This window comes from Camelus ferus, chromosome 17 (assembly GCF_009834535.1).
Source record: "Camelus ferus isolate YT-003-E chromosome 17, BCGSAC_Cfer_1.0, whole genome shotgun sequence".
NCBI classification, from domain to species: Eukaryota; Metazoa; Chordata; class Mammalia; order Artiodactyla; family Camelidae; genus Camelus; species Camelus ferus.
In genome coordinates, this window is record NC_045712.1 from 15616066 (window position 1) to 15635338 (window position 19273).

A 19273-nucleotide genomic window follows, 5' to 3' on the forward strand; every position below is an offset into this window, starting at 1 on the left:
ATACAGTATTTATATAGAGAGAGAGTGCCAAAGAAGCACCATGTCCCCGAAAGCCCTCTGAGCCAGGGGTGAGGACCCCTCGCGGCAGGTGTAGCCGGCTCCTACAGCACCCAGCAGACGCACAGCCAGGAGTGAGAAGAGGGGCCAAAATCAACACCCTCCAACCGTAGCAACATAGGACTCACCTTCAAACATGACGTTAAGTGGGCTAGAATTTTTTTTTTCCTACTCTCTCGTCTACAATGTTCTTTTCAGGTTGAGGGCATCTGGGGTTCAAGTGATGGTAAGTGTGTTCTTTTCTGGGTGTCCACACCATCGTCTCCAGACGCGTGGAGGGGTCTGGCCAGCCCTCCCTCAATTTGTGGTTGAGGCTTTTCCCAAGATGCCAGGCCAAATTTTTGAAGATAAGGGTACAAAGAAGATGGTTTCCCTCATTTATAGTTAGTTGTTCCTTAAGTGAATAGTGGAAGAAGAAAAGTGATACATGTACTTGTTTTCAAGTTATTTTCTGAAGGCACTGCAGGCCAAGAAAGGGTGGATATTTTTCCAAATTACTCACAAGAGGTACCAAAGCAAAGCTGATATTCCAAAGAAGGTATTTTTTTCACTTTTCAAAAAAAAATCCCTTTTTTCACTAAGTCCTAATCACCATCTTAAAGTACCTTTGTAACCATCATCACAAAAATGTTCTAATCTTACCAATTCAAAATAGAGTGGAAATAAATTCACTTCTGTTCTCATTTGCTGGCTTTAGAAGTTAGGGATGAAAACTTAAGCACACGTTGGGATTCAGACACCCAGTTTGCTTTGACAAAAATGTACAGGATTGTTTCTTGAATTAGTCGTCTCACCCAATCACAAGACCTCATTACTTAATCAGTCAAAAACTACCCATCTGCTGAGTGCTGGGGAAGCTACCTCAGCGCCTTCTTGTTGGACAAGGAGGCACAGGCAGGCTTGGCCTCGAGGCAGTAGAATGCAGCGTGGCCAGGAGTTCTGGCTCTGGGTTGACTTTGAAGTCCAGCTTGGCCTGTTTCTTGCTTTGTGACCTCAACCTAGTTACTTAACCTCTTTTACTCCATAAATTGGAGACAGTCAGACTGCACCACAGATGGTTGTTAGGATGGAAGGCCAATAATAATGCATCTGGGGTTAGGCTCGATACGCAGTGAGCACTCGGCAAAGCTTGGCTCTTGTCTTACTAGGAACAAATTGCTAAGGAAGCAAAATACATAAGCATGTCATCCTAAAGAGGGACAAAACGTACGTGGACGGTACCAAGCAAATGACACAGTCAGGATATGCTGAAAGGAGGTTGGGCTGGTTTCCAGGTAGAGTGGTCCAGAAAGTCACCACCCCTGGTTCTCAGCGCTCACGTACAGACTGCAACCACCTGGGAAGCTTTTAAAAATTATTCCAAAGAAGGTATTTCCTCAGTTTTCCTGATGCCCCGATGTCACCCCAGCTCAATGAATTGGAATCTCTTAGGAAGGGGCCGAAGATTGGTAATTTTTTAAATGGCCCAGCTGATTCCAGGGGAAAGCCGGGTGAAGGGCCCCTGGGGCTGCAAGCAAAGAAGTAGAACTGGCCTTGACACACTGAGGACGAGGTTTTCCTCCCGAAAGGATGAAGTATGAAATGTTTTTCTCTGCTGGCCCGTCCTCACTGCCATCTTCTCTGGGTGCTCAAGAAACTCTAGAAAATCACTCCATCCTCAGCGTGGATCTTGGCTGTGCGGTCATGCTGTTTGGTGGCACCATGCAAATAAAAGTGACGAGGAGAATTGCCTCCCTGACAATAATAATAATAATATAATATAATATAATATAATATAATATAATATAATATAATAATAATAATCCTTAAAACCATTTTTAAGTCCAATATAAAGTCATGCAATGTTGCAGGAGAAAAAAATTCCCACCAGCTAAGACTACGTCATATAGACACATACACAGTTGTCTCACGTCTCTCTCAATTACAGCTTAATTCTCTTAGAGCCTGAGTTATGCACACACACACACACACACACGCACGCACGCACGCACACAAGGAATTATGCCTTCACGTCCCGTTGCTTCACTTTGCCAATCTCTCTCTCTATGTATACGTATGTATATGTATATATGTATTGTGGTACACAGAGGGGTACATATATACATGTAGTTTGTGTACCAAATATACAGTGTGTTCCACGTGGTTGACTGTGCTCCAAAAGCATACGCCTTTGCCTTTAAATAATGAGAAGCCCTGGGTAAGTATTTAGAAGCCAAAATACAGCTCCTCGTGTTTGGAAAAGATTTCCGAAGACGTTAGACGCCCGTAAACGTTGAGTTAACTCATGTGCAAGAATAGCATTCACCTATATGAGCAAGGATAAAATAAATGCATATAATTGTGGTGGTGGTGATTTTATTTTGAAGCTTGGCCTGGCCCAACCCAGACACACAGACTGTTCATTTGATTAAAATGATGATAGTGGCTTTTTGATGGTTACTGCCCTTGCCAGAATCTTTTTCTCCTTCTCAGAGAGCCACGTTTGATTATGAGGTTCTGAAAGAATTACCTTGGGTGCAGAAAAATAAATTTGGACTTCATTTCTCCGATAACCCCCTATTTAAAGTCTCTTCCTTCGCTAGGACTTCACCTGAGTTTCTCTACCAGACATCAGTGGTGATATTTCATACCACCGTAGTCAGTGTTCTTCGTAGGGCTGCCTACCTGTATGACTATTAATGCAGCAACTTAGATCATTGCTCAATAATTTATCAAATTCTAACAAGGGACTGAGTTTTCTGTAGGTGGCAGAAATGAGTGCTTCTAATGGCCTCTGGTTTGCAACTTTCCCAATAAAGCTGTTAAGAGCCAGGTATGAGGTTGGGCTGAGAAATGTTTAATTTCAGGCATTTAGGATTAGCTGTTTTGTTTTGTTTTGTTTTGTTTCGTTTTGTGTCTGTTTTTTGTTTTTGTTTCTTTCTTTTTTTCCCGTCATCCTGGAGCAAAATTGTGTCTGGGAAGGCAGTTCAGTCTCCCCAGTAACTGTTTTCTTGGACTCACCCTGAAGATGAAAAATGGATCAAATAACTAAAGAATAAGTACCAGCCAATATTGGTGTGAATTTCGCAAATATCGTGCAGCAGGACTCACGAGAGTCAGCCCTCCATGTAGGGTTGGGGTCAGGGGCTGCAAGTGGAACTCCAGCAAGTTTTAATGTTCGGAAGGACCCTGCCCTGAGTGACACGGCTAAGAGCTCTGGGGGTGGATGGACGGTTTCTTTCTCTGCCAGATTTAGCCAGATCACGGAGCAAGCCCCAAACCCCAGGGCGCTCGTCCCCAGGGGGTAAAACTACACAGTAAAACCTCATTGATTCAGACCCAAGTACTTGTAATTGGTGACAATTCAGTTGCAGATCAGGCTCCTTTAATTTCTCTTAAGTGAGATGTTTGATGGGATTTCAACGTTCTCTAGAAATTCTGAAGTCTCTTCTTCCCAGTTCCATCCCAAGATCCATGAAATGAAAGCTTCCATCTCCTTGACTTCAACTTAGAGGCCAACTTATCTATGCCTATTAGAAGTCTAAAAAAAATTTTTTTTATGTTTATAGTACATTTATATGATAACCAATGAATACCTTTTTCTTTGGTGCCCAAGTACGAACTGCACTGGAAAGCAGCAAAATTATATTTCTCTTTTTTTAGAAAGCGCAGCAGTTTAGGTTGTTTTCTGCTAGTGGACCAGCATCTCTCTTCTCCTATCACTCTGAATCAGTGAGGTTTTACTGTAAATTAGAACGGAAACAGCAGGTGTCTATTTCCAGCCAAGCTGACCTTGCAGAATGGTCCATGACTTGATTTTTTCCATTTAATTTGCAAACCAGCCACCTGTTGATAAAGGAGAAGTAAGTAAAATGAAGTCTCATGAAAGAAGAGAGGTGGACCCCTATTCTGCCTCCTGGTGGCTGTTAGAATATCCCCCAATAACTAATAGATCACAGAAGAGCTTGTCCATTGAGCAAACTCCCTCATTTATGGAATTATTTCCATAATCATCTTTCATGTTTCCAAATGCCTTCTTTTTTTTCTTTTCTTTTCTTTTTTTCTTTCTTTTTCTTTTTCTTTTTTTTTTTTTCTTTTTTTTTTTTTTTCTTTCGGTGAATGCTCCGGAAAGTGTTTCCCGTGTAAATACTTTACGGCATTGGGTGGGGAGGCGGGGGACAAGATGGAGCTGGCAATTTGTTTTTTGTTTTTCTGCTCTCTTTGAAATCAGCAAAAAATAAAAAATAAAAAGGGCCTGTTGACACCGCCACTCATTCTGCATGCTCCCTGCCAGAACTGACTAGTCAACATGCATGCATGCCTTTGAATTGCATTCACATCTGGCCCATCCGATGTGAATGTCACCTCTGAGACCCTGCACAGTGATTTCCAAGGACCCACGTGCATGAAAATGAGTTACTTCACTGATATTTTTGGTTTTCAATGTATATATGTGTCCAACCCTCAGAAAAGTAAGTCCTACTCTTACTGAGTGTCTCCTAGCTTCAGCCTGAGCTTTCCTACAAACAGGATGCAAAACCAGAGGCTCCCTGCTGCAAGAAACTCCAACTCCAAAGTGTTGCGACAATTGCAACCATGGTTGCCTTCGCCTTGGTCTGAAATAGGAGTAACATTTCCATCGTGTAGGGAAACATGAGTCGCTGAGCTTGTGTGAGACCGCAGACAATTAAGCCCCAGATGCATAGAGATAAGTAAATAATAATTGCCAATTTTCAAGTTAGACCAGCAGAAAACCCATAAACACAGTGAAGAAACTCCCAAATTCTAATACCTTAGAGCAAGAACTAGCCAACACGAGTGATAAAGAGCATGACTCCAAACATACTGAGTTATTGTAAATTGAACAGAAGTTCCACACCCTGTCATTTCTCCAGCTGTGTCCTCTGACCGGTGGGTCAGAAAAAGGACTTTCTAAGGCAGATCTGGAGTCATGAAAAGCATCGCCTTGGGACACATCGAGGCCCAATTGTATCCAAAAATGCTGTTCTCTTTACAATAAAATGACCAAACCCTGCTGGATGCACAATGAGTCTTGAACAGCGAGGGCTTGACTTCATGTCTGAGGTCAGAGATGGATGCTCATCGCCTCTTGGTCTGTTGTTTCTCTGCCAAATTTCAAAGGCCTTTGCGTGGTGGTCAGACTTGATGGTGGAGCACGCCGAGACGTTCCTCTCGCTCTTTGCCGTGGACATGGACGCCGCATTAGAGGTGCAGCCCCCAGACACGTGGGACAGTTTTCCACTGTTTCAGCTCCTGAATGACTTTCTCCGTACCGATTGTAAGTATCATCTTTGACTGTTTGACTTTCCCAAGTAGTGTGCAGATAAACAGATGGCCAGAACATCCCCCTCAGCAGACAAAAGGCTGGGCACAGCTCTTCACAGTTTTCAGATTACTTTAAAAGCAAAAAACTTACAGGTGATGGAGAAACTGGGTTATATTTATTAAAACCTTTAACATCTTCAAATTTCAAACTACTTTCGAGGCTGGATCTCAGTTATACATCAGTCTCACAACAAAATCCTGTAACTTCCTTCAAAGTCAAGGTCTCTAGAAATATACTCTCACAAGTAGATCGATCTTTTTAAATATGAATTTTTTTTAACATCATTTGTAACAAATGGCTAGACTACCATGCAGCCTTTACAATGATGCTCTTAAAATAAAATTCATGTACTGACAACAGAAAGACAGTGTGAGAAGCAAGTTAGTAAATAATACTATTGTATGAGTCCATTTATGCATATAACGTAATTTAAATATTTGTAGGCAGATAGTGTAGTGAAAATACGATTGTTCATACAGGCTACTTGAAAGGAACAGGTTATCAAAGAGATAAGCAACTTAATTTTTTTCATACAAATGTGCAGGTTTTTCCCAATGATTGTATATTAGCTTTCCTACTGAAAATCAAATAGCATCAGAAAAGAAAAAAAAAAAAAACTTAACAGCTGATGAACATGCCCTTTTTTCCAATAAGTGTCCTGTTGCGGGGGGCCCTTTCTTGACGAGGCAGAAGAACCCGAGAGCAGTGAGAAGGTGGTACCCAGGCTTGTGTGTTTTATTTGCTCTCGAACAAGCGGATTGACTTAACCTCTACCCATTTTGAATTTTTATCAAAAGATGCTTCCTAGATGAAAAACAATTTCTAGCTAAGTAACAGCCCAAGCCTTTCAATGTATCTTCTGGGAACACATGGCCATAAAAGAGACTCATCTCCCTGGGGAGAGGGATGAAGAAAGGGAGGGGGACAGAATGTTCTTTCTTCCCGGTATCTGAAGGGGAAGAAAGGGAGCAGGTGCAAAGAACACCTAAAAAAAAAAGTCTCAATTGTTGCTGCTTTTGTTGTTTTTTTAAGGGAGAATTGGTTTTGCTTCTGTTTTTTTCCTTTTTAGGAGAGTGATACAAATGGGAAAAAAAGGTTTGAATTTCGTTTTGCTTCCATGCAGATTTAAGCGTGAGCTTTGATACTGTTCTTGTACTTTTTTCTTCTTCTTCTCTTTCTCCCCCTCCTCATCCTCTCCCTCCTCCTCCTCCTTTTTGGCTTTTTTTTTTTTTTTTTAGAAGCAATATATTTAATGTAGAAGACAGTCCTCTCTGTTGTGTACGTAGTTCACTGATGAAGCAACTGTGGATTCTTACCAAGCTTTTGCTTATCTCTTCTAGATAATCTGTGCAATGGAAAATTTCACAAACACCTGCAAGACCTGTTTGCCCCACTTGTGGTTAGATATGTGGATTTGATGGAGTCCTCCATAGCACAATCCATTCACAGGGGCTTTGAGCGGGAGTCATGGGAACCAGTCAAGTAAGGAAACCTCTTTTGATACCATCGGAGTTTGGGTCCCAATGGCTGGAGAGTCATGCAGAAATGGATTAATGGTGTCTTACGGTTTTCATTGTTAACATGGACAGAGAGCAAACACCGTACTTCCTTCCACCTGTGATGGTCATGGCCTCCTTGTCCAAAGAGGGGAGTGGGGGAGAGGTTGAGAAATGTTTTCTGCAGTGGAATCTTGGTTTTATTATACAAGATAAATAAGCAATACGGGGTATAAACCTGGCTGTGATGTTTGTACTGTGTGTCTTATTCCAGGGGTTTTGTTCCTAGGGATTAATGTTTCCCAAAGTGCGTTCCATAGGGGTCTAGGCAAAGGGTCAGCAAACTTTTTTCTGTAAAAGGCCAGGTAGTCAACGTTTAGCCTGTTCAAGCTTCGTGATTTCTGTCAACTCTCAACTCTGCAGCGTAGCACAAAGCGGCGATAGACAAGAGGTAAATGAACAAGTGTGGCTGTGTTCCCATAAAACTTGATTGACAAAAACGGGAAACTGGCCTCTGGGCCAGAGTTTGTCATTTCCTGGTCTAAGCTTTTGAGACACTCCTCAGAGAAAGGACTCTGTGGCCAGATACGTTTAAGACACTCTATGTATCCCACTCTGCCTTTGCCACCCCCCCCCACCCCCCCCCCCAGTACCCATCTCCGCAAAGCATCCCAGGATAATTCAAAACTCTGAGAATCAAGTAATACAGAAACTCGTTTGTGCCCACCCCGGAGTTTCCTAAATGTACTTGACCACATCACTCATTTTTTTTTAATGAAGTATCTATCCTGTAGGGCCAATTACAGGAAATCCCCTAGGTTGTAATGTGGCGATTTCCACGATTGCATGGCAAATAGATTCCATTTCAAACGTGTGGCAGATTTACTGCCACCTCCATCCCCCTGCAAGGAGGAGGGCCGTCACTCAAGGCTGCCGAGGGTCAGCCTCAGACTCCTCTTTTCTGGAGAAGTAGAGAACTCCCAAATGGAGAGCATTTTCTGGTATGGTTTGAAAAACTTCACTAAAGCCTGATCATCGCTTTGCCCTGTTAGATTCTTTTTTTTTTTTTTTTTTTTTTCCTGTAAGAAAACCATTTTATTCCTTCTGGCCCTTTCCATTTGTAGGATGGAGCAAATTGGGGTATGCACAGCACAGTTTCAGGCACTTTCGGAACAAATATTCAAGAGATTTTTCTCAGTTTGGAAGCCTTGACTTGGGCCTGTCTTTACACAGTTTTCTGAATTGAGACCCTCTTTCTAATATTACATTGAATAAGACAGCCCATCACGCTCCTTCCACATCTGAGCCACAAAAGAGGTTTCTTGGCTTACGTACCAAAAGCAGGTTAATAGGCAACGGCTCTTCGTTTGCAAGTACCAAGAAATCTAAATTTTAGCTTGTTATTCTCAGGTTTATAACATTCTATTAAAATGGCCCTGCTGACTTTTCACTCACGAGGATAAAACTGGGACCCTTAATGATAAAGCATTAACGAGTGACTGTGTTTCTTTAAATGCTCACTCTCATCAAGGCAGTGGTACTGTGCAGAACAGTTGTGAAAAAGGAAAAGGTTAAAATGAGTAATATTCACATTTTGAAAATAGCTATGGTCTTAAAATAGCATTTTCTTACTTGAATTTAAATGTGGAGGCTGATACCACCAACACACATGGGAGGAAGTGATAAGCACCCTTCGCTGTTTCTTACAGGGCCCTAGAGTTAGGGACCAAGTTCTTCATTTTCTAGCCGGAAGGCAAGGGTTTGAACCTCTGTAATTGTCTTCTCCTCTGTAAAACATCTTTAAGAACGTCTCTACTCAGTGTCTGAGAATTGTCATGGAGCTCTGTGATGATGTCCCTAAAGTCATCTTATAACCTGTTACCTTCTTCAGAAACAAGCCAATGAGTGCTATTCCTTTTTGAAGCATTACGTATACTTGATCAGTCAGAAGTAAAGGTGGAATCAAAACCATTTTCACAATTGGAAGTCTTAGTCTGGGAATGATTTAGACTTTTTCTAAATGATTAAGTTTTTTTCATGAGTGAAAAAATAAAATTTGAATACTTGGATCAGTCATTTAAAGATCTGAAAATTAGCGAAGGATTAATAGTTGTGAATAATAACCTGAGAATGTTTTGTGGGAATGTGTTTTTCTTTAAGTAGCTTTTCGCTGTCCCAAACTGTGCTGTTGGCTCGTGAACAGGACTGTGGTCTGTTTAAATCATGCTAAACAGTTCGTGCTTTTCAGAGTAAGGTGGAGGTATTGGAGAAAGTGCCAACGAAAACATAAGCTAAGTTAAAATTCTTTGAGATCACATACATGTTATTAGCTGACTTGCACACAGAACGTGGATGCTATGGGACAGATCTGCAGAATAGCCGGCACAAAATGAAGGGTATAAAAAAATTGGGAACATGCTTATGTGCTAAGAGGAATGAGTCTAAATACTTCCTACTGTGCAAAGAGAAACAAAGTATGAACGTCCATCTGATCGCTAGGTAGAGGGTTGATCAAGAAGCAGAGATTTTTTTTTTTTTCTAAGTAAAGTATGATCTTTTTGGAATGTTTTTCATCAAGCTTACTCAAAAGTAAGATGCTGACTAGATAAAGAGATTGAATTTGCTTAATCTTCTCGAATGTTGCAACATGACTCTCCAATACACAGCACAGACTTTCTCTCAAACACTTAGTATCCTCAAATAGTTCTGCTCTTCCACTTTTCGAAAGTGGTTCTTACAGGCACCTGATAATAGGTAACATGACTGAGAAATGCACTGCCAGATTTGCTTGCAGAAAAACCAGTACAGTTGACCCTCGAACAATGCAGGTTTGAACGGCACAGGTCCACTTGCACGTGGATTTTTTTCAGTAATAAGTATTACAGTGCTACATGGTCAGAGACTGGCTGAATCCACAGATATGCAGCTAAGGATAAGGAGGAACCACAGAGCCAAGGGCTAAATATAAATTTACATGTGGATTTTCAACTGCACGGGGGTCTGTGGCCCCCCCCCCCACCAACCCCTGCATTGTTCAAGAGTCAATAGAATATTTAACATGTTAAAGAAAACAGAACTCTGACAAGAAAATGGTACCAGGAGATTGAAGTTGCTAAAAACGAGGTTTAAATATTCTTTATTCTTCAGATCTTCTTCTTTCAAAATATGGTCCTGTAAAAGAAAACAGATGCCATCATCATTTGGGTTTGATACAGTTGAAGTTATGTGATTAGGGAGGGAGAAATGGCTTAAGATCTCACTGCTGCTTTTCTCTGGAAAGATGACCTTCTGTCTCTGTGAGGAGAGGAGAAGGAAACTGCATCTCTGCTTCCAGGAAACCAGATGATGGTCACAATTTGAATCTCTCTGCATGGGTGGAAAATGCCATCCCATAGCTCCCAATCACAGCTGAAGATAACCAGCCTCCTCAGGCCAGGCCCTGGTTGGAGCCCGTAGCCCCCATGGGGGTATCCATCAGGACACGTCACAGGGCCACCACCCACGCCAAGCTGGTTGTTCACAACCTTCCCGGCAGCCCTGAGTATGAGCTTGTGGTCCTACCTAGCAGATAGACAACTTATGTACCAGCTCTTGGGAGTTGGTTTGATGCTAGTCGAGTCATCCTGGCTTCTATGTGGAAGAAAACTTAGAAAGCATCCAACCCAAAGCTTGCCAAGTGTAGACAGCCCTCTGGACCACTCTTTCCTTGAGAGATCATCTCTCCATCTGTACTTAAATGCTCCCAGGCACAAGGAATCTGCTGTTCACAGTTCCCCATTCCAGGTCAAGATGACTCTGAATTAATGAACACTCTGAAAAATGTGGGTTTCTCATTTCTTAAAACACACTATCTCTCTCTGCCTGAGATATCCACATGAAAAAAAGTATTTTTAAAATAATATCTTTTCCCAGATTGGCCAAGATGTCAATACCTTAATGATGATAAAATGTCAGACCACAGATACCTTAGCAATATGTAGGTGGCCTGATATGAAATAGGCAAGTACTAGACTAGAAGTCAGAACTCGTAACTCTGCCACTAACTTGCTGAGTGACCTTGGCAAGTCAGATGACCTTCCTGAGCCTCAGTATCCTCCTTTGTAAAACCAGAACTTTGAATACCCAAGACTTCCCAACACTAACATTCTGGGAAATGTGATTTTTCCGTATTCAGCCCACATACGCATTTAATCAGCACTGCCCCCCACCCCCCAGCACCGAGAACAGGACCGGGGACATAACAACCATTCAATAAATACCTATTGATTCACTGACATTTATTAAGGAACCTACACAGGCTGAGAATTGTAAGGATACCATAGGAAAAGTATGGGGAGAGAAAAGCAAAAAAAAAAAAAAAAAAAAAAAAAGAAAGAAAGAAAAGATGTTTTCCACTGATCATGTCTGAGCAACACGCACCTAAGAAAAATGACTTTAAATGTTTACCGATGTACAAATGTATTTGAACATAAGAAAGAGTTATGAGAGTGCAGGTGAAAGGGAATGAACCCCCACTGAGGTCATAAAGAAAATAGCTTGGGGGCTATTTTGCAAGGGGTAGGGGTGCAAGGAAAGAGCATAAGCGTAAGGAAAATTCGGGGAGCAGGGGGTAGGCAGTAGAAACCGTGAATGTTCGGTTTGGGCCAGCATGGATCATACCAGAGGCAAGCCATAAAATTGGGGGGACAGTTGGGAGATTCTAAAAATCCCATGAAGTTTAGAGCTTGATTCTCTAGGTCACACACTCTAAACAGGGGCTTTACAGCTCCCAAGGATGGTGAAAATTGGTTCTTGGAGGCAGGGGAAAGGCAAATAAACAGCAACAAAAAAAAATCTTACACTTTTTATGTATATATATAAAGCGCAGGTCTATATACAGTACATGAACAGATATCTTGGTGGTATTCAACTTTCATGGAGAAGGCAGTTGTGGGGGTCTGGTGGTGATAATAGATTAAAGCTTGAGAAATACCCCCTTAAACTCTAGGAAGATATCTAAGATTGCCCCATGCCCCAGAGTAAGGATGAGACCCAAGAGTGAGTTAGCAGTGGGAGAGGGTTCAGGGTTCCAAGCACCAAGAGAAGGCGGGATGTACTACATACATTCAGCCAACAAATGGCTCGCTAAATGGGAGGCATTCTGTGTCTGAAGTCTAACCCATCCACAAATCTAAAGCAGAAGACTTTAGGACCCAACCGTGTCCTCTCTGCACAGAGACATCACCTTATTAGAATGAATCCTAGAAGTAAGGAATGACTTTACCGTCCATAGAAATGAGGAGAAATGCACACATTTGTGGCTTTCATCCACAGGAGAGAGAGCAGACGAGAATCTTTTAATCCAGTGCTCCGGGGTGGGGGTGGAGGGTCCTCTGACGTGAATGGGAGTGATCCTTTTTCCGCAGTCCCCAAGATGAACGAGTCTGATTTTTAACATACCTCAGTTGTTAAGGTTGCAGTTTACACTCGTACACTATCCAGAGATACCCAATTATAATTTTCACAGAGAAGCATGCTGGACTTATTTTTAGGTAGTTGGTAACGGGTCCTCTAAAATGATAATTTGTTATATCCATCAGCAGCTTCAGGCCTGGTCTGACCTGAGTGCTCCTAGAAAATTCCCCCTTTTCACATGTGTATTAGTCACATATAATGCTTGAAATTGCCTCTCTGATTATTAATGTAAGTTATTAATATCCAGATGAATTCTTAATAACATCAGTAATACAGTAACTACACTATTTTGCTAAAAGCAGAAATAGCAAGCATGTTTCGTCCGCCTTTTAAAAGTAGATCATGATAATATATCATAGGAAGGAAATGTTCCTGTGAATTCAGTGCAGCAGTCCAGCCGAAATGTCATATTTTACAAATACAATATGTTTTGATTAATATAATTTTTTTTAATTTTCACGTGCAAAACGAAGCTCATTTCTAATTTGTGTCCCCACCATCCGCTCATATGTTTAAATTAAGTTGCTTTTGCATCCATTTATGTGTTATTCATTCCTAGCTACTTTTTAATTTGCTCAGAATTGACATTTTAACTTTCCAGGCTGCCATCTCGAAAGATCTCCTAATTCCTTGATCAATATTCAGCGTGTGCATCATTTAATGATCACATTTGCTTATATAAGCTTACACATGTCTCAGTGGAAATCGCCAACGATTTTGTTACATAGCAGTGTTGAAGACTGAGAACCACCAGGGACCGAATTCAAACGCAGATTCCCCAGATAAACAGAGAAACATGGAAGGAAAAGTTCCATTTTTCCCTTCCGCGTAATAGTCAGCTTTAGCTCATCTTCCCTTGACTGTTCCCACGAGAGCGCCCTTTTGTCCCAAGTAGAAAAGTGTCGTTGGCTTTCCCCAGTCGCGAAGTGTAAAGGATCAACCTGTGAGATACCTGCTTCCCTTAAGGGAGAGAATACCAGCTTGGCGCTTTTGCATTCCAAGTGTTTCCATCTACCAGCCAGGGCTGTATTCCCATCATGAAAAGGTAGCTTGATTCTAGAGGGAGACGGGTGTCCAGACTGTGTCCAGAGTCCACAGTTTTGGACTTCTCGGGAGGTTTGGCCCCCAAAGCAAGCCCAGAGGCAGCTCCAACCCTTTCAAGAGTTGTGTTAGTCAAATACAGCTTGCCCGGGGCAGAGCTGCTTTGGCAAAACTTGCTCTTCTCCTGCAAGATCCAAAAAGAAAACCTCAACTTCTTTGCCAAAATGCTGTCAACTCCACTTAAACAGGAAGGCTCCTCTCAGATGCAGAGTTAGGCTGGGCTCCACCGTGCCAGTGACTTTGGCTGGATGGAACACCCTTAAAATGCCACTACAGAATCACGCGGTGCCAGCGTGCTGAGCAGTATAGGATACAGTCCCTCCCAAGAGATATGGTTGATTCGCTTGGGGGTTTTTGTTTGGTTTTATTTTCTCTCTTGACTCATAAAGCCATCCATCTCTCTTTCATCCCATCCGTTTGATGAATCTTTGTTCAAAACACAAAAAGCTGATATGAGATCACAATTTTTAACTGTTTATTCATTTTTAACTTAAATGTTAACCTTTTTACAGAAAATACGAAGTTTGATTAATATTCACAAGTCGAACACATCCATGGAACAATCACACAGATCCAGAAAGGGAGCACCCACAGCCCCCCACAAGCCTTTGTCACCCCTTTTTCCAGTCTTTATCTCAATTTCCAGGGTAATTGCTTATAACAGAAGGCTGCATTTTAAATCCACTTGTGGTCAAAGAATTTACTGTAAGAGCTGAATTTGGGGATCCTTTTCTTTTCCCTTTTTTTTTTTTTTTTTTTTGGAATGTAAACATTTCTCCATTGTAACTGGACTTAGTTTGGAAGGGGATGTTTCCATTTTCTTTAAGTACTCTAACAAATCATGCAAACTTCATCATTCTTCTTGATCCAATTCCTTCATCTTGGCCGTCAACTCTGACGCTCCATCACACATACACCTGTCTTCAGAAGTAGCAGTTGGAAAGAATTCCATTTCTGTCCATTGCCATTATGTATGCATTCTAGTGGGTGAATTTCCTGTTCTGTCTTGTATCTACTATCCGACTTAAGAAATGTGCCTCTATCAAAACTCATTTGTAAATAAGAGTAAGAAAATGAAAACTCCACCATTTCTTTGTCCCAGCCACCTCACTGCAGCCCTCGCCACAGCAATGCCAAGAATTCCATGAACTTCAAGTTCTTAGTACGAGACAAGGTCTAGACCCTCATGGCAATGGATCTGGAAGCTGAAGGCCCCTCACAAAGACATCTAAATAATACGATCATTGTATATAGGGGTCCATGAGTGCCCACGCTTTTAAGTTGCTCTGTGGTTCATTTTTTTTCTCCATTCACTTTTATCTTTTCTTTCTAAAGACTGAGCCACACTACAGCTCCCCATCCGTAAGCTGCTTTCTGAAATGTGTCGCTTAAGTTTTCGCTGTTGTCTTGCTGTGGATTTAGCTGGTTTATTTACAACTGTCGTGTGCTTCTGCCACATCTGCATTGTCACTGTGATGGTATTTTTTCTTTCTGTCTGTTTCTTCCACAGGAGTTTAACCAGTAATCTACCCAATGTGAACCTACCCAATGTGAACCTTCCCAAAGTACCAAATCTACCAGTTAACATCCCTCTAGGCATCCCACAAATGCCTACTTTTTCGGCACCGTCATGGATGGCTGCTATATATGATGCTGAGTGTGTATTCAGTTCACATTAGCTCTAATTTAAATTTAAGTGATCTTGGCATGGATATGTATTGTTTATTTCTATACATCCTATATAACAGAGATGGAGATGGATAATTAGTCATATTTTGCTGATCATACAGAGACAATATTGTTTATTTCTGGCATCCAACGTGTTTGTAAGGCGTTTGCTATATATACAGAGCTAACAATTTGTCTTACGCCCACTGAACGTTTGAGGACTGTGTTTCACTTCCTGAATTCTTTTGCAAAAGAATTCTTTCTTCCCATGTTTTGTTTTGTTTTGTTTTGTTTCTTTAATGCAGGTGACATGATTTGGGGAGTTAATCATCCAGAAATAGTCTGGGAAACCTCTTTGCTGGGCTGGCCAATCATTTCTGGCTTGATCCAAATTAGAGAGGAAAGCACACCTACCTAGAAGCTATTTTTTGGCTTGTTGGTTGGTTTTTGTTTTTTTTTTTTTAATTAAAAAAAATCCTAGAGACCATCTAAACCATAAAGCATATTTCTGGTGTCAGCAAATGGCAAGAAGTATTAACAGTATGTTCAGGGCTAAATGAAAATGTCTGAATGGACTCAGCCTTAGTGATGTAAACGTTATTTAAAGATACTCTCCAAGGTCATAATTCAGTTCGGAGCCCTGAGAGGTAGCAAGATCTGTAAATTTGAGAATGCGAGATTCAAGCAACAGATCATTAGATTTCGGGGTAGCCGCATCACCTGCGGTCTGGACGTAGGGCCAGTCTCTCCGCTCATCCGTACAGATGCCAGCAACGGGAGGGGTTTGTTTCTCTTGGAGGTCAGGTCACCCCTTTAAAGCCAGCGGTTTGAAGGGTGGAGGTTGAGAAGCCATTTCTTCTGCTTGGGAAATGAAGCCTCTCTCCTCCTTTCCTTAGCAGGAAGATCCAGCACCCAAAATCCTACCTCAGGGAAATGAAATTAGAACCACATGCATGATTTAATGAGTGAAAGAAGGTTGAGCGATTCTCGACCCTCCTTTGATCCTTTTCTTAGACCACAGCTAATTATAGGCCAGATAAGCTTTTTTCTTGAAAGAATAAATTGGCACATTTTCAAAGGGAAGTGTTATTATCAAAGGAATAAAAAATGATCTGAAACTGGCAGTGATGGTTTGAAATCTCAGAATCGCATTCATCAAGATGGATTTCAACATTTTTATTTCTGCAGTCATCCAGGTAGGGGCCAGGACTTGAAAATGACGGCTCTACTTGATTCCTCCAAAGCGGCCTAATATATATATATATATATATATATATATATATATATATATATATATATTTTTTTTTTTTTAACCCTATTCACTCACAAGTCCACAACGAAATCATCTGGCCAATGTGTCAGAATTTTTTTTTTAAAGACAAATTAAAACCTCCAAAATTTGTATCTGGAAAGAAAAAAAAAAAACCTTTTTAAAAAAAAACCCATGAATCATATTCATGCTAAGATGACTCTATTAAAAGTTAGATTAGGTAGTCTCTGTTAAAAATTTAAAAAAATAAATATCTGAAAGCTTCTCTTACCTCCTTCTGTGCATGCTCTGTAACACTGTTTTTGAAAAGATATGAATCAAGACATTGTAATAAAGCAGATAATGGTCTCCATCCCATTAATTAAGGCATGAGTGGGAACACATTTTGGTAACTGCTCAGCAATCAAAATAATCTTGATGCTATTGCCTTAACATTAACAGTTTATCTAAAAAATAAAAAGAAAATATTCTTTTCCTCATGTCAAAACTTAATAATAAGCTCTTCAAAGAAAAAAAAAAAACCCTAGAAGAATTTTTTGAAACTCTGAAACCAGATGGGTGTCAAAATGTTGTTGTAATAAATACCAATTATTGCATTCATATGTACTTAATGATTTAAAACATACAACCGTGCAGTTCCAAAACGGGGTTTAGAACTAGACAAAGTTGGGGTTTCTTTTTCCCGAGCAGAGGACAGGACAGGGGGAAGGCTGGACTCTCCACAGAGAAACCATGTGTTCCCCCATTTTTGAACAGCACTGAATGGCAGTACCTGGGAAGAAGGCGTAGATTCTCGGTCACCCACCAGGAAATGCCTGATTCTATATCTTTTCATAATTTCAGTTTACTCCTTTGCCACCTTTCATTTTAAGGACGTGTTTCCATGTTACCTGCTCCTTTGTGTCAGATACATCTTCCGTACTACTGACCTCAGGCCAGTCTGTCCTTGAAAGCATTACCCTGTTGGTCCAGGCCGTAGGTGCCCTCCCGGCATGTTGGGAGTTTGCCCCCGCCTCCCCGCAGTAGCTGTGTATGCATTTATGCACTAGAGCTATATCTCTCTCTCTCTCTCTCTGAAGCATTAATTCAATGCAGCTGGCATCTGTCACAATAGAAACACCCACTCTCATCTGTTTCTATAGACGATGTCAGAACAAGTGGTAATGCATGGTATGTTGGACATTTGATAAACTGCCGTGTTAGCATTAGTGGTATGCGAGGAAGAGGGTGGAGGGTGGCCACCCCTCAGAGCTCCAAAGGGGGTTGTCACAAAAGAGAAAGCCAGCCACAGAAGGGCGAGAGGGCGCGAGGTGAAGCATTTCCCGTACGCAGGCTTTCCGTCGATGCCCCCGGTAAAAGTGTCTTAGACGTCATTGTACAGAAAGGAATCGAAATCAATTTCTCCATCTGTACAGAGGACTGGGTAAGATGGTGCAACGGTCAAAGAGCTCAGGTTTTGAGCCCTAAAGCTTTGCAAATATCCCTTGTCCACTCACCTCCGTTCCCCACCGACCTCACCTTGTCCTGGGACGGCCCGTGCCACGGGCTGGTCTCTGAAAATTGGACTAATCACCAAACCGAACAAGAATCTTGGATTCAAGGTCTCCAGGTGAACTCGTCTTGATTTGAGTCACCCCAGTTTCTTCCCAGCTCTTCAAGGCAGAAAGCGGGTCCTCGCCCACCACTTTGTTAGCACTGTCCTTTTAAAACTGAAAGTCTTGTGCAGTCTCCAAGAGGGAGGCCCCTGCTCTGGAGAGGAGCCGGGGGAATGCATGAAACCCTGACCTTGAATAACTGCATGTTGCCATGTAGTTATTATCCGTTGAGACTTAACTTCTCCCTCTGGTTCGTGGCCTTCATCTGAATCATCACATATGTTAATGTGGTTATTAAAAGAAGGCTGATTTTTACCATACATGGTTCTCCTCCTGGGGCAGCACCTCCCTGGGACGTCTCACTGGTCTGGAATCATTGGCCCAACGAAGCCGACCAAGTCATGTATGGTAAAACTCAAAATCGGCCGGTGGAGATCTCCCCCACCTCCACCGCCAACACGCGTCGTTTTGTATGTGGAAGCCAATGTTTGCCTTAAGCCCCCTAGCCCCTAGCTGTTTTTGTGTTAGCTTTTTCAGAACCCTAGGCCGGCAGTGGGTGACTCTGATTTTTCTGATTCTTACCCTGCCAGTAACGGATCAGGGACTTCAGAAGATCTGTTCTGGAAACTTGATGCCCTTCAGACCTTCATTCGGGACTTGCACTGGCCCGAGGAAGAGTTTGGGAAGCACCTGGAGCAGCGGCTGAAGCTGATGGCGAGTGACATGATTGAATCTTGTGTCAAAAGGTGAGCCTAGGTGGCTGGACAAGGTCTACACACCTCGTGCACGGGACCCTGACTCAGGGACGGGAAGATGGCCACTCTGAGAGGTGGCCATGATTTGGAGGGTTTTGGGGAAGGTGACGGCTTGTCCGAGTCAGCTGGAGTGGTGGTCACCCAGTTGTAGCTTCTGTTCCAAACCCACTGTGGCTGCCAGTTTTTCATTTAGCTGCATGAGAAGAGGGTCCTTCTTGTGTCTGTATCCCCAGTATCCAGAAGACTCTGGCACAGAATATTTAATTGATGAATATTTGTTAAACGTGTGGGTGTGAGCGTGGATGGATAGCTGGATGGGAGAAAAAAAAGCAGCTCCATTTCTGGAGCCAGTGTATCCAGGCCAGGGAGCAGGGATCCCTCGACTTCCCAGCACCGTGGGCAGGACCCCTGCAGCATCACTCACTCTGTGTCCTCCCTCGGAATGGAGCGCACACTCCATGCCCAGAATCTAGCTAGGTATCAATCAACAAAGGAGCAGGAGGCATGACATGTGCATTTTGATTTTCTACAAGTGGCCCATTTTATGACCG

General features: G+C 42.1%; 1 protein-coding gene across 12 annotated transcripts in view; it reads left to right on the top strand.

The window, feature by feature from the left end:
- CADPS (calcium dependent secretion activator) overlaps positions 1-19273 on the top strand; it is a 416509-nt gene that overhangs the window by 317064 nt on the left and 80172 nt on the right. For 4 of the 12 annotated variants that reach the window (XM_032458141.1, XM_032458146.1, XM_032458142.1 and 1 more), the window contains 4 exons: positions 5179-5335; positions 6724-6865; positions 14945-15091; positions 18558-18713. In XM_032458141.1, the coding sequence (XP_032314032.1) occupies positions 5179-5335; positions 6724-6865; positions 14945-15091; positions 18558-18713 (602 nt within the window). Of the gene's footprint in view, positions 1-3878; positions 3900-5178; positions 5336-6723; positions 6866-14944; positions 15092-18557; positions 18714-19273 lie in introns of all 12 variants that reach the window. The other 8 variants (XM_032458148.1, XM_032458149.1, XM_032458151.1 and 5 more) reach the window with 3 other exon arrangements.